General features: G+C 52.4%; 3 protein-coding genes across 3 annotated transcripts; 1 reads left to right on the top strand and 2 right to left on the bottom strand.

Moving 5' to 3' along the window:
• The first annotated feature begins 1,409 nt into the window (after positions 1 to 1,409).
• On the top strand, positions 1,410 to 2,345 carry LOC147412950 (olfactory receptor 14A16-like). Its single transcript, XM_086480926.1, has one exon. The coding sequence runs from the start codon at positions 1,410 to 1,412 to the stop codon at positions 2,343 to 2,345; it is 936 nt and encodes a 311-aa protein (XP_086337052.1).
• Positions 2,346 to 8,708: 6,363 nt separating this feature from the next.
• LOC147412951 (olfactory receptor 1-like) lies at positions 8,709 to 10,844 on the bottom strand. Its single transcript, XM_086480822.1, has 2 exons — positions 10,748 to 10,844; positions 8,709 to 9,064 (listed from the first exon to the last, which is right to left on the bottom strand). Exons 1-2 carry the CDS (start codon positions 10,842 to 10,844, stop codon positions 8,709 to 8,711), a joined length of 453 nt encoding a protein of 150 aa, XP_086336948.1.
• A 1,206-nt stretch (positions 10,845 to 12,050) lies between these two features.
• LOC147412952 (olfactory receptor 14C36-like) lies at positions 12,051 to 12,986 on the bottom strand. The gene has a single exon (XM_086480929.1). The coding sequence runs from the start codon at positions 12,984 to 12,986 to the stop codon at positions 12,051 to 12,053; it is 936 nt and encodes a 311-aa protein (XP_086337055.1).
• Between the last annotated feature and the right edge of the window lie 401 nt (positions 12,987 to 13,387).

The following is a 13,387-nucleotide window of genomic DNA, read 5'->3' on the forward strand; positions in this document are numbered from 1 at the left end:
TCAGGGCAATGCACCTGGTGCTTCTGTAGGGCTATCCAAATCCTGGAACACCCCACAGCACATAGAGTCTTTCACGAGGATCCCAACAGTTTCTCTAGTGTAGAGGAGGAGGACGTGCTCCAGGTGAGGGACTCCCTGCTGCCCCACCAGATGCACCGGGCATGATGGCTGCCTTCTCTCAGGGACACCTGCGGGGTGTGAAGGTAGGTGTGCAGGCAGGGGTGCCCAGGGCTGCCCTTCAGAGCAGGGTCCCTGCCCCACAGGGGCTGTGTGCCAGAGCAGGGACTCTGCTGTCTGCCAGGGTCAGCTCTCAGCCTGCCCAGGGAGCTCCCCACGGCACTGTGGGGAGATGCTGTGGGTAGAAGGAGTGACCCCCAGCAAGGGAGGCCCCTTCTGCTGGCAGGGGGGAACTGCGTGGGTCAGGGCTGCTCCCAGCTCCAGATCACCCCCACAACATTTGCAGAGGCTCCTTCTGGAAACAGCACGTCAAGGAACTGTTCACCTGAAAGAGAAGAAATCTGGGCTGTGAGTTTTGTCCTCTTGGTTTGCTGGGTGGGCAGGGAGAAATGGGAATTTCTTTCTGCGTTGTGCACCAGGCCTTGAGACCCCATTTGTTGTTGGGACTTGTCTGAGCTGCTCATTAACCCCTGCCCACACAGAGATGTCCCTGGGCAGGGCCCTGCTGCCAGGAGGTGTCTGCAGGGCAGAGCTGTGGACGTGGCAGGTGGGATGGGGTCTGTGAGTGTGAGGAGGGAGGAGATGTGGGGACAGAGAAACAGGTCCTGGCCAAGACAAGCTCCAGGAAGCAGAGACATGGGCAGGGAGGGGGAGAGAACTGCTCCCAGACATGCTGTGGGAGGGGGATTCAGGCATCTCCCTGCCATCCCCTTCAGTGCAGATGCCTTCCCTGGAGCAACCCCCTGGTCTCCTCACTCACGCAGCCGAGCCTCTGCCCTTAATGTCACGGGGATTTGGACATGAGTTGCCTTCCCAGCAACCTGACCACCACAGAGGAGACACGCTCGAGTGTCCGACTGCATCTCCCTCTCCTGCCTCCGCTGGCAGGGGGACTTTAGCATCTCATCTTCTCCCTGCTGCCCTTGTTCTTGCTGTTACACTCATTGGTGTGGGGGATGGAGGACAGAAGTGCAGCTGAGACATCAACACGGCATGCACTGTTATTTTCCTGGTTTAGGCTGAGATAGAGCTATTTCTTCTTCATAGTACCAAGAACAGTGCTGTGTTTTGGATTCAGTATGGGATTTGATATGAGCAGAAGGTTGAGAGTACACTGATGTTTTTAGCTGTTGCTGAGAAATCAAGTGGAACAGGGTTTGCTCAGAAAATGCCACCTTAATTTCTCACTGGCTTTTCCTCCATGGACAGGTCTGCATGCTCAGGAGCAGCAAATGTCCAACGCCAGCACGATCACCCAGTGCCTTCTCCTGCCATTCGCAGACACAAGGGAGCTGCAGCTCTTGACCTTCGGGCTCTTCCTGGGCATCTACCTGGCTGCCCTCCTGGGCAATGGACTCATCATCACCACTGTAGCCTGTGAACACCGCCTGCACACCCCCATGTACTTCTTCCTCCTCAATCTCTCCCTCCTTGATCTGGGCTCCCTCTCCACCACTCTCCCCAAAGCCATGGCCAATGCCCTCTGGAACACCAGGGCCATCTCCTACACAGGGTGTATTGCACAGCTATTTACATTTGTCTTTTTTATTGCAGCAGAGTATTTTCTTCTCACTGTCATGGCCTACGACCGCTACGTTGCCATCTGCAAACCCCTGCACTACGGGACCCTCCTGGGCAGCAGAGCTTGTGTCCACATGGCAGCAGCTGCCTGGGGCACTGCTTTTCCCTATGCTGTGCTGCACACGGCCAATACATTTTCACTGCCCCTCTGCCAGGGCAATGCTGTGGACCAGTTCTTCTGTGAAATCCCCCAGATCCTCAAGCTCTCCTGCTCAGACACCTACCTCAGAGAGGCTGGGCTACTTGTGGTCAGTGTCTGTTTAGGCTTTGTTTGTTTTGTGTTCATTGTGGTGTCCTACGTGCAGATCTTCAGGGCCGTGCTGAGGATCCCCTCGGAGCAGGGACGCCACAAAGCCTTTTCCACCTGCCTCCCTCACCTGGTTGTGGTCACCCTGTTTCTCAGCACTGTCATGTTTGCCTACCTGAAGCCCCCCTCCACCTCTTCCCCTGCTCTTGGCCTGGTGATGGCAGTTCTGTACTCGGTGGTGCCTCCAGCAGTGAACCCCCTCATCTACAGCATGAGGAACCAGGAGCTCAAGGAAGCAGTGTGGAAAGTGATCCAATGGTACTTATTCCATCAGCAATAATCTGCCTCCTTCTCTGCAGAGTGCCCACGGTTTTGCCCAGAGTTTGGGCCAAGCTCTGGGTTTTTTTCCCTTGGAGAATCACACTTAGAGGGAATTGCTTGGTTTCATGCCGCTTCTCCTGAGGAACTGACTTGTTGTGTCTGATCCTTGCAGAAAGTAAGACACTGTGTCACCTCTGACCCTTGTAATAGCATCTCTGCAATAAAGGGGGATCTCCTCAGTTCAGTGCTTGAAGCCTGAGCTCTCCTTCTACAGCTGCCGCCAAGAGCAACCCAAGATTTGGATGGTAAAAGCATATTTTCTCCTTCTCTTCTCCCTGTGGTCATGGGCAGAACCTCACAGTAACACAGGGATCTTTTAAACACAAAAACTTGAGTGAAAAAATCTCCTCATGGTGTCCAGGAGCAGTGGAGATCGTAGATGAGCTCCCAGTCACCTTCTTGAAGGTAGCACAGCTATGAAAGGGGCAATGGCAGACGTCCGTCCCTCTGGAAAGGAATCTGGAGAGACCAGGGGAGGATGGGGACTTGCCACATGCCGTGGGGGGGAGCAGAGAATGAGGACTCAGACAGTGAAACACCCTCTAAGTCCCACCAGAGTAAACCACTAAATGCAGGTATCCAGAAACAAGGACTCTTCAAAGTTGTGGGAGCCTGTGGAGATGCAGCAGGTACAGGGACAGAAGACCGGAGAGACGCGTGAGCTGCTGAGGAGCGCCAGGGCTCAGGTTTTGGTGCTGCCCTCAGGAGCAGGGCTGGCAAGGAGGCAAAGTGGGGCAAAGGCAGTCGGGGTGGGAGATCACCTACAGGATGGATGCAGGAGAGCCAGAGAGAGACTGGCGCCTGCTTCCTCATGCCAATGGCGCCATCTTCAGCCCTGGGGCTGTTGGGGATCTTCAGCCCCTTCAGAGAGGCTGCAGCTGTGGGGCAAGTGCCCAAAGCTCTGCAGCACCCTGCGGTGGGCACTGCTGTGGGGCCAGCCCAGACTGGGCTGCTCTGCTGGGCTGGGGAGAGGGCAGGGGTGGGGTGGAGAGCTGAGGAGGGGCTGGGCTGGGCTGCGAAGTGCTGAGGAGAGGAAAGCACCAATGTCAGCTGAGCTGGGTGACCATACAGAGGGAGGACACGCTCTAGTGGGCTTGTGGTGCAGAGCCAGGTCTCGTGGAGAAGGAAGCAAGGCATCAGAGGTGCAAGAGAGGGGAGCTGGCCTGTGCCATTTTCCTTGGACACCCCAGGAAAGCTTCGCCAATGCAGTGGGGACAAAGTAGCCCCGTGCATCAGCCATTTCAATCTCTGGCCATAAATCCAGCCGTGGGGAGGGACCTGTGCTGCGTGGCCATCTCCTTCCTCCTGGTGGTCTCCGTGCCTGTATTAGGGCATGGCCAGCCCTGTGCAGTATCTCTTCTGGCCCACACCTTCCAGACCCCACAGCACAACTCTCTGCCAACACAGGCATGGGACACAACTGAGGCTGTGCAGGGCCGGGCACCGATGGTGGGATGCCAAATGGAGGAGCTTAGTGGGGGAGGAGGCAGGGAGGGCTGTCACAGGGACTGTGCTGGTGTGGAGATTTCCCTGCACTCAGATGCACCTTGCTCTCAGAGCCAAGTCGTTCCCAGTCCCCTTGGGAAAGTCATGGTGACAGAGAGGTCCCTGGTAAGTGTAGGAAAGGGAACGTTGCACCCATCTCTAAAAAAGGCCACAAGTCCAAGCCAGGGACCCACACGCTTTGATGAGAAGAGTGTTCCTGAATGAATCCTCGTGGGGTGACATTTCTGCCTACCTAAGGAAGAAGGTGGTGACTGAGAATGATCAGCACGTAATGTAATCAAGGGTCAATCATGCCTCACCAGGCTGACTGCCTTCAGGATAAGTTACCTGTGTTTGTGAATAAGAGGAGAAAAGTGGATGCCATTTATCTCAACTTTGGCAAGACTTTAGACACGCTCTGCTGCAGTATCCTTGTATCCAAGTTAGGACATCATAGTCTGCATGGGTAGACAAGTAGGTGGGTGAAACACCAGTTGGCTGACTGCACTGAGATTTAGTAGCGAAGGGATCACACCCTACCTGGAGGGCAGTGGAGGTGAGGCAGCATGGGGATCTCTCCTGGGCCCGGTGCGGTTTCTATGGTTCTCCTTTATAAGGTGACCTGGAGGATGCAACCTTCATCATGTTTGTCAGGGACACCAGCTTGGGGTGCCTTAGGGAATCCATTTGGAGAAACCCTGGCAGGTGGCAGGACTGTCTTCTCAGAAATCTGATGACATGCACAAAAACTGGCATGAGGTCTGGCACCTGGGATAGCCAGCACAGTGTTGTGGGGACTGTCTGATCAGAGTACAGTCCTGTGCTAAAGACCCTGGTGGTCCTGGGGAATGGAAGGCCAAAGCTCTTCCAGCAGTGTGCCCTGATGGTGAGGAGGTGTCCTGGGAATTACCAAGAGAAGCCTTGCCAAAATTTGAGGGAAGCGACTGTTTCCCCTGCTCACCACTCATTAGAGCAGACGCAGAATAAAGTGTCCAGGTTTTGCTCCTCAGGTCAGGAAAGGCTTTTGGACTGGATCTCACTGGGATGACATTAACTGTCCTCGTCACAGCCCACGAGTGTTGTGCAGAGGGGACGGTGGTGACAAGGCACAGATGTGATGGCTGCGGCTGAGCGGTGCTGACACAGCATCAAGGCTGGGTCTCCAACCCCCACCAAGGACCAGTAAGCTGGGGGTGGGCAAGAGGCTGGGAGGGGGCACAGCTGGGGCAGTGGCCCAAAGTGACCAAGGGGATGTTTCTTACCGTCTGAGGTCATGCTCAGCAATAAAGGCAAAGAGAAAGGGGGTAAAGGAGGAGGAGGAATTCGTTCTTAAGGCATTTGTCTTCCAAAGCAACTGCTACGTGCACTGAGGCCGTGCTTCCCAGGAAGTGGCTGCACATCCCCTGTGGAGGGGAAGTAGAGGATAAATATTCTCTTTTTTTTGATCCACCTGTGATCTTGTGAAGCACTGAGACACTGAAGAGTTAAAAAGAATAGGCTGTATGCTTGAGGGCGTTTCCAAACCAGCAGGAAATCGTGGAGAATCTGCAGGGAAATGGTTGCTTTGAGTTGAAACCATAATTTAAAAAAAAAAACAACGTGGGTATCTCACAGTTTGTCTGAAAATAAAACTATTTTATTTTTCTGCACAGTTATGTGAATGAGCAGGTACATTAGAAACCAATCGTGGTGACTTCTCCCTCACACAAACCCTAGTTTTATCTTGGGCACTTCGCATGGCACCTCTATGAGACAGACAAAACTCACAGGAAAGAGGCAGGAATACCTCAGAAAAGGAATCAAACTATTAGGACCACATGTTGTTGTGAACTCAGATCCTTCTCTTGAGAAAAACCACCCTGTGTTTTTCACTTGGCCAACCTGAATGCTTTTATCACGTTTTCTGAGCTGCTGTTCTCATTGTTAATACACCAGAGTTTAAGAAGGCTTCTCAAAGGGAGGTGGCCATAGCTGGAGAGGCACTGTCAGCATCCTCAGTCCTCTGTCTCAAAGAGGATATTCCTTCCTCATGTCAAAGTGAGATTCTGAAACATCTTTCATCTGAGTCTCTCCTTCACAAGAAACAACCTGCTCTTGCCGTGCTACTCGCTTGTGGCTCCCATCCCTCAGGTGTGCCCGGCCAGAAGTCTCTATGCTCTGGGAAGGTGGGAACTGCAAAGGGAAGGCTCTGTTGCCCCAGGCAGCAAGAGCATTGCTCTGCTCCTGCGAGGGCTTGCAGGGGACTGGGAGCATTGCAGGGCTGGGATGAGAGCTAGATTTGTAAGCTGTCAGAAATCCAAGTGACAGCGCAGCAAGTTTAGGAATGCTGAATTATTCAGGGCTCACTCGGCAGTTCTACAAGCCTGACCTGTTCAAGAAAATGAGGTATTGTAGGGAGATCACCCAATTTTAATCACTCCCTTCCCTGCAGGACTGAAAACAGCATGAAGCAGCTTGACTGCTTGCATAAAAATGCCTTTTAGCACCCTGAAAACTTGTGATTTCTGCACAAACTGCTGCTTATTGGTCATGTTAAAATGTCCCATGGGTGCATGAGTGTCGGTGGATTCACTTGCAGACAGAAGCCTGTTTTACTCCTGATGGGATTCATCCTTTGCCATGTAAAAATGAACAGTTCCCATCTAGGATAGTCTCCCAGACCTTTGTGTGTGGACACAGCGTCAGGGGATGAGCTCTTACATGTGAGGAGAGCTGGGATTAACCTCTCTCACTGAGCTCTAAGAAGCAAGTCGTGCCTCGCCTTGTTTTGTTTTGATTACCTAGCCTTGCCTTGCTTTGTCTTCTCCCTTTGCATCCCTTTCCTCCTTTCCACCCTGTTCCTTCTTCATGTTCTTTCATTAAATGCAGCTTTTACAAGATCTGGACAGGGAAGTAAGCAAGACTGTTCTTTAAGGCCCTCAGATTTATCCATTTTCTTCCTTTTTTCTCACCTATCAATCACCAGTTAGTCCATTTAATACAATCACCTCTAAAAAAGAAAGTCAAGTTTCTTTTCTCCATGTGACAAACCCCAGTCTTTCAGGCTCAAGGATTCTGTTCTTTCCTCTCTTTAGAACCCGTGCTGCAGCAAGCAACCCCTGTTAGATTTCCAAACGTTCCTGCAGCTCTTGGCCAAGCTTGCCTAACCCTGCAATCCCGTGGATGCTGGTGTTTGTAGTCTTTCCCTAGGCGTGAAGTGTGTGTGATGGTGGACAGGCCATCAGCATCCTCTGAGAGCTGGTGGTTTGGATTGCTGTTTCTAGGGAAAATGCCCCAAAGAAAAGGCTTGGAGAATCACACTGTTAGATCTGGCTTCACAGGCACTATGGGCCTGTATTTGGATATTAAATTGAGGTTCAGCTGCCCCGAATTAGGGCAGGCAATGAAGGGATGCACAGGAGACAACTGCTGTTAGACTCAAAGGCTATAGAGAAAATAGAGCTGATGGAGAAGAGAAAGAGAGAGACTTGGCTCTGCCTGTGCCACATGGCTCCGTTTGATCAGCTGAATACCTCTAGAGGATGCCCTGGACATAGGGAATAGTTACAGGTTCAGTGGTACTACCCATGGGCATCTTCTGTCTTTTAAGTTGGCCAACGGAATTTCCCACCAGCCTCTAAGGAGATGCCCCCAGATGTTGCCCTGTGCCTAGGAACTGCTCCATCAGAGCTTGCAGTTACCAGCATGCATCTTGGTCACCTCTGGCACCAAATGTGTCACCAAATGTCTGTGCCTGAGCACCTTCCTCCTGCCCTCCATTTCCAGTAACGAGCAAGGGAGCTGAGACAAGGAGCTCACGTGCAGGAGCCTATCTTGTGCACGTCTGAACGGAGGCAAGAGGGACCCCCCCTCCTGCGGGTTTGTGGTGGGCATGGGATGGAGCTAACTCCTCTTTTAGCCCTGGGGACTACAGACCCAGGATGAGATGCCTCCCTTGAGACAGCTGAATCCCTTCTCTCAGGCCGGGTGAAGGAGATCCCTCCCTGTGTTTTAGAAGAGTCCAGGAAGACCCACCGCTGAATCGTGAGGTCCAGACAGGTCCCCCTCACTTTCTAAACTTCCTCTCCAAGAGGAGTGTCGGTGCAGCTCGATCCAGCCTTAGCCCCCGACTGCAAAGAAGAATTTGGAGCCTCGGTTCTAGCAGACACACGTGTTCCTGAGCTGCCTCCCCTCATGAGTGCCAGAAGGTCAACTGCCCCAAGGGCGTGTGTGGCTGTGGTGGATGTCGGAGCTTTCCCCCCGGGAAACCTTGCCGGCTGGAGTTAAAGCACAACCAACACAAACTCCAGAGGTCTATTCCAGTGCTGGACTCTTCCCCTGGTGATTGGGGTTTTTTATTCTTTATGTCAAGTTAGAAAGCATTAGACAACTACGTGGACGAGATCATAGCAGGGGAACATGACTTTCATGTCTTTTAACTTTTTACAGCTGATTCCACGCTGGGACACCGTAGATAGTCTGTGGGGTCCATCAAGCGATTTCTCAGCCCTGAGGGCAGTCATCCCTTCATCGATTGTTTCACTTTTTGGGCCCCATTGACTACTGACCATCCTTTGATGATTTCCCTTTAATGTGTGGTTGGTCAGGCACAGCTTGAAGTAGCTACTGGCGTTAAGCTATAGAGGGACACTGAAGATGCTCTGGAGGACAAAGATGTCATGGTGGGGCATGGCATAACGGGAGGGCCTCAGGAGACCTTTCCCCTTCTTGAGGAAGATGAAAGCCAGGCTGGACACACGGTTTTGTTGGAGCAAGTATGGGGTGCTTTATTCAGGCTACCACGTACCCCAGGGAGAGTTCTGGTACTATTTCGGACTCTTTTGAGTACTCTGTAGTATCACTTTGTCCAGAGGAGTCTCTTCAAGGCAATTCTCACTTCCTTATTCCTCAGGCTATAGATGACAGGGTTAAACATGGAGGTCCCAACTGTGTAAAGCAGGGCAAGGTATTTGTTGGTGCCTATGGAATCCTTTGACCGTTGCTTTAAGTAGACGACTGTGGCCAAGCCATAGCAGAGTGTCACCACGCAGAGATGGGAAGAGCAGTTGGAAAAGGCTTTGTGTCTGCCCAGAGCCAAAGGTATTTTCAGAGTTTCCCTGGTAATTTTAACGTAAGACACAACTATGAAGGAGAAGGGAAGGACTCCGAATGCCAGGATGATGGTGTACAGCATCCCTTGGTTCCAGAAAGTGCCTGCACAGGCCAGTGCCAGCAGAGGGGGGAGGTCACAGAAAAAGTGTTGAAGGTGACGAGATGCACAGAAGGGCAAAGTCAACTCCTGGTGGGTCTGTCCTACTTGCACTGGTAAGACAGTCAGCCATGACACCACCACCAGCCAGATGCAGAGACCCCTGCTCATGGTGAGGGTATAGTGCAGGGGGTCACAGAGGGCTGTGCAGCGGTTGTGCGCCACGGCAACAAGGAGAAGGCACTCAATGCTGCCCCACAAAACCAGAAAATACAGCTGGGCAGCACAGCCAAGACCCTGAGGAGAAGGGCCTGGGCACTACGAGGGATGCCAGAGGAGCCGGTGGTACACGCTCACCGTGTGTAAGTCCAGCTGCAGGTGGGGCTGCAGAGACGGGGCTACGTTAGGAGGTGCGTGGCCACCCAGACAAGGGACCTGTAATCCCCCTTGGCTCAGCACTGCTGTGGCCCCATCTGGATGACCAGAGTCTGGCTTTGGGGCTGCCTTGCCTGGAGGAATGGCGAGGAAAAGGAAAGCCTGCCGAGGAGATCTGGCAGGCTGGAGTTTGGAGCCTGTGCAGGGAGGATGAAGGTTCTGGGCTTCTTTAGCCTGCTGAAGTGGAGGCTCAGGGCACAAGAGCAGCGTGCACCTGCTTGAAGGGTGGTTTCAGAGCTGATGGAGATTTTCTTGGTAGTGGGAAGAGGAGGAAACCTCCACAAAGTGCAGCTTGGAAGGTTTAGACTGGAGGGGAGAACAAAAGAAATGTCTCACAGAGGGTAGTCTTGCAGTGCAAGAGGTCCCCCAGAGGGCGTCTGTATCAGCCTATGGCTTTGTGTTTCAAGTAATGGCCAGCGAGAGTGGAGAGACACAAGGGAAGGTGTAGAAATGGTGGGGTGAGAGCTGGGTGGGAAAGCAAGCAGGGTGTGAACAGCCTGAAGGGAAAGAGGGGCAAGTTCGGGGCAGGGTAGGACAGGCTGCAGAAGAGATGGCCAAGGGCTGTAGCAAGCTGAAAGGTCCAAGAGGCCTGAGGTCTTGGTCCTCTTGGCTAGAGCAGTTGCCTCTGCCAGCGAGGCTGGTGAGATGGAACTTGGAGGGTGTCAGGATGGGCCTTGGCAGGGCCTGAGGGTCAGGGCTTGGCCTTTCTGCTTCCTAAAGCAAAGTAAAGGGTTTTCTCAGCATTCCAGCCCCCTGCACAGGGCCTTGGCCTGCCTGCAAGCATGGCCTCCAGTGATCTGCTCTAAGGAGGCCCTGGGGAGGCTTTGTCAGTAAGGGCCCTCAGGGGGCCAGTCAGGGCTTCAAGGGACTTCTGGGCTTTGCTTCTGACTTTGACTTCTGGAGAGGTTTCTTCAGGCTTCTCTCAGTACCTGAGGGTCATGGAATGAGCCCCAAATGCCCTAATGAGCTGTTTACCTTGTCATTTTCTTTAACTCTTCAAAACTTGCACAGATAACTGGAGCTGTTTCATAGTGTAGTTCAGGAGGAAGATTTCAAAGTGCATATAATAAATTTATTTTTTATTTTAAGGGTGACACCTTCTGCCTTTTCTTTCAGAGGAGGGTTTGGAGCAGCATTCTCCAAGTGCTAATGATCCCGAGGGTCTCCTCAGGAGGTCTGGACTGAGCGGAAAATCATTTTTTTGAGGTCAGACACTGTATGGACAACCTTGCTCCTCACCTCCCCAACCCCACCTTTTTCCTCATTGTCCCCTGGAACCTGCATCACTTTTGTGACATCAGCCTTCTCCCCTGCATTCTGCAGCTGGATGTTACAGCTCCATTGCATCATCTCCCGCCTGATCTCCTGACAGACCCGGCTGCACACGGGCACAGAAGAACTTTCCTGATGTGCAAACAGAGAACAGTGAGGCACGATAAAGTTTCATGAACAATAAAACACACTCCCAAGCACATGTTCTGTCCAAGCTGTCTCTGATGAGGTTGAACTTTCTACAAGCGATAATCTGAGGAGAAATATTTGAGGCAGGTAGATACAAAATGAGAGCTATAAACACAATGAAAGTGTTGTCTAAATAGACAATTAGACTGTTGAAAGACATGTAAGATTTTACTCCCTGAAGCTCAAACAGCAACATAGGTGAGAGGCATCTGAATGAACAAAGATTAAGGGAGGAGGAAGCTGGAGAATAATGGGAAGGGCCTTTGTCTGGCCAGTCGGCATCTGAAAAGGTGACTTCAGAAATGATCATTGGATCCTAGGCGGGTGCAAATATCTGAAAGATTAAAGAAAGTAAATACACTGTTGGACAGGCAGAATAGTGGTAGTGAAGTTACAGGGGAAGATGGATATTTCTTTATTGCCGTCCTAAGCATTTATTAAGGCATTTATTGTCCTCATAAGTTGCTCATTTCTCTTGTCCAGGCTCTTGTCACTGCCCCCAGAGAGCCTTTCCACAGAGAACTGTGTCCCTGCTGGCCTGGCTGGTTCTCCCGCACCCTCCACATGCTCCCCACATGGCCCCAAGTTTGTGGTGCTGCTTTGTGGGCTGAGGGGATTCAAGGGCCCGTAAGCCATGGGAAGGCAGTCCCAGGCAGATCCCTATGGATCATGGACCGTCTCCAGAGTCACTGGGCACCCAAAGGTGAACTCTCAGCACTGGCCCTTTCCTGACACATCACCCCGTACACTCCTCCCCTGAGCCCATGGAGAACCCAAGCACAGCAGCACGGCCTCATGCCGGGTATTTCTTCAGCCTGTTCCTAATTGCAGCTTTGGAAGAAGACCTCCAACCTCCAGACACGAGCACTGAGGAAATGCCCTTTTATTGCAGAGATACAGCACAGCAGACCAGCTGTACCATCGTGCCAGACACACGTCTAAAGGCCTCTGGGTCAGAAAGCTGGGTTCCTGCCTTTGGAGAAGTGGAGTGGCTTCAGACATTCCTGAGCAAAGAGAGTTCTCCTGGGTGAAATGCCCAAAGCCCAGGAGGTTGCTGAGAGAATGGGAAATCACTTGTGAAGAGCCATGGGCAGCTCATTGCTGCTGACAGACAAGTGATTGAAAATGTTTCTTCAGCGTGTCCTTGAGCTCCCGGTTCCTCATGCTGTAGATGAGGGGGTTCGCTGCTGGAGGCACCACTGAGTACAGAAATGACACCACAACATCCAGGCATGGGGAGGAGATAGAAGGAGGCTTCAGGTAGACAAACACAGCAGTGCTGACGAACAGGGAGACCACGGCCAGGTGAGGGAGGCAGGTGGAAAAGGCTTTGTGGCGTCCCTGCTCCGAGGGGATCCTCAGCACGGCCCTGAAGATCTGCACGTAGGACACCACAATGAACACAAAACAACCAAAGCCTAAACAGGCACTGACCACAACCACCCCAGCCTCCCTGAGGTAGGTGTCTGAGCAGGAGAGCTTGAGGATCTGGGGGATTTCACAGAAGAACTGGTCCACAGCATTGCCTTGGCAGAGGGGCAGTGAAAATGTATTGGCCGTGTGCAGTACAGCATAGGGAAAAGCAGTGCCCCAGGCAGCTGCTGCCATGTGGACACAAGCTCTGCTGCCCAGGAGGGTCCCGTAGTGCAGGGGTTTGCAGATGGCAACGTAGCGGTCGTAGGCCATGACGGTGAGGAGACAATACTCTGCTGTGATCAAGAAGACAAAGAGAAAAAACTGTGCAACACATCCTGCGTGGGAGATGGCCCTGGTGTTCCAGAGGGCATTGGCCATGGCTTTGGGGAGAGTGGTGGAGAGGGAGCCAAGGTCGAGCAGGGAGAGATTGAGGAGGAAGAAGTACATGGGGGTGTGGAGGCGGTGGTCGCAGGCTATGGCAGTGATGATGAGTCCGTTGCCCAGGAGGGCAGCCAGGTAGATGCCCAGGAAGAGCCCGAAGGTCAAGAGCTGCAGCTCCCTTGTGTCTGCGAGTGCCAGGAGGAGGAACTGGGTGATGGTGCTGGCGTTGGACATTTGCTGCTCCTAAGCATGCGGACCTGTCCATGGAGGAAAAGACTGTGAGAAATTAAGGTGGCATTTTCTGAGCAAACCCTGTTCCACTTGATTTCTCAGTAACAGCTAAAAACTTCAGCGTACTATCAACCTTCTGCTCATATCAAATCACATACTGAATCCAAAACACAGCACTGCTCTTGCTCCTAGGAAGAAGAAAAAGCTCTATCTCAGCCTAAAGCAGGAAAATAACAGTCCATGCCGTGTTGGTGTCTCAGCTGCACTTCTGTCTTCCATCCCCCACACCAATGAGTGTAACAGCAAGAACAAGGGCAGCAGGGAGAAGATGAGATGCTAAAGTCCCCCTGCCAGCGGAGGCAGGAGAGGGAGATGCAGTCGGACACTTGAGCGTGTCTCCTCTG

Source organism: Leptosomus discolor, unplaced genomic scaffold, assembly GCF_034619465.1.
Source record: "Leptosomus discolor isolate bLepDis1 unplaced genomic scaffold, bLepDis1.hap2 HAP2_SCAFFOLD_35, whole genome shotgun sequence".
Taxonomy (NCBI): domain Eukaryota; kingdom Metazoa; phylum Chordata; class Aves; order Leptosomiformes; family Leptosomidae; genus Leptosomus; species Leptosomus discolor.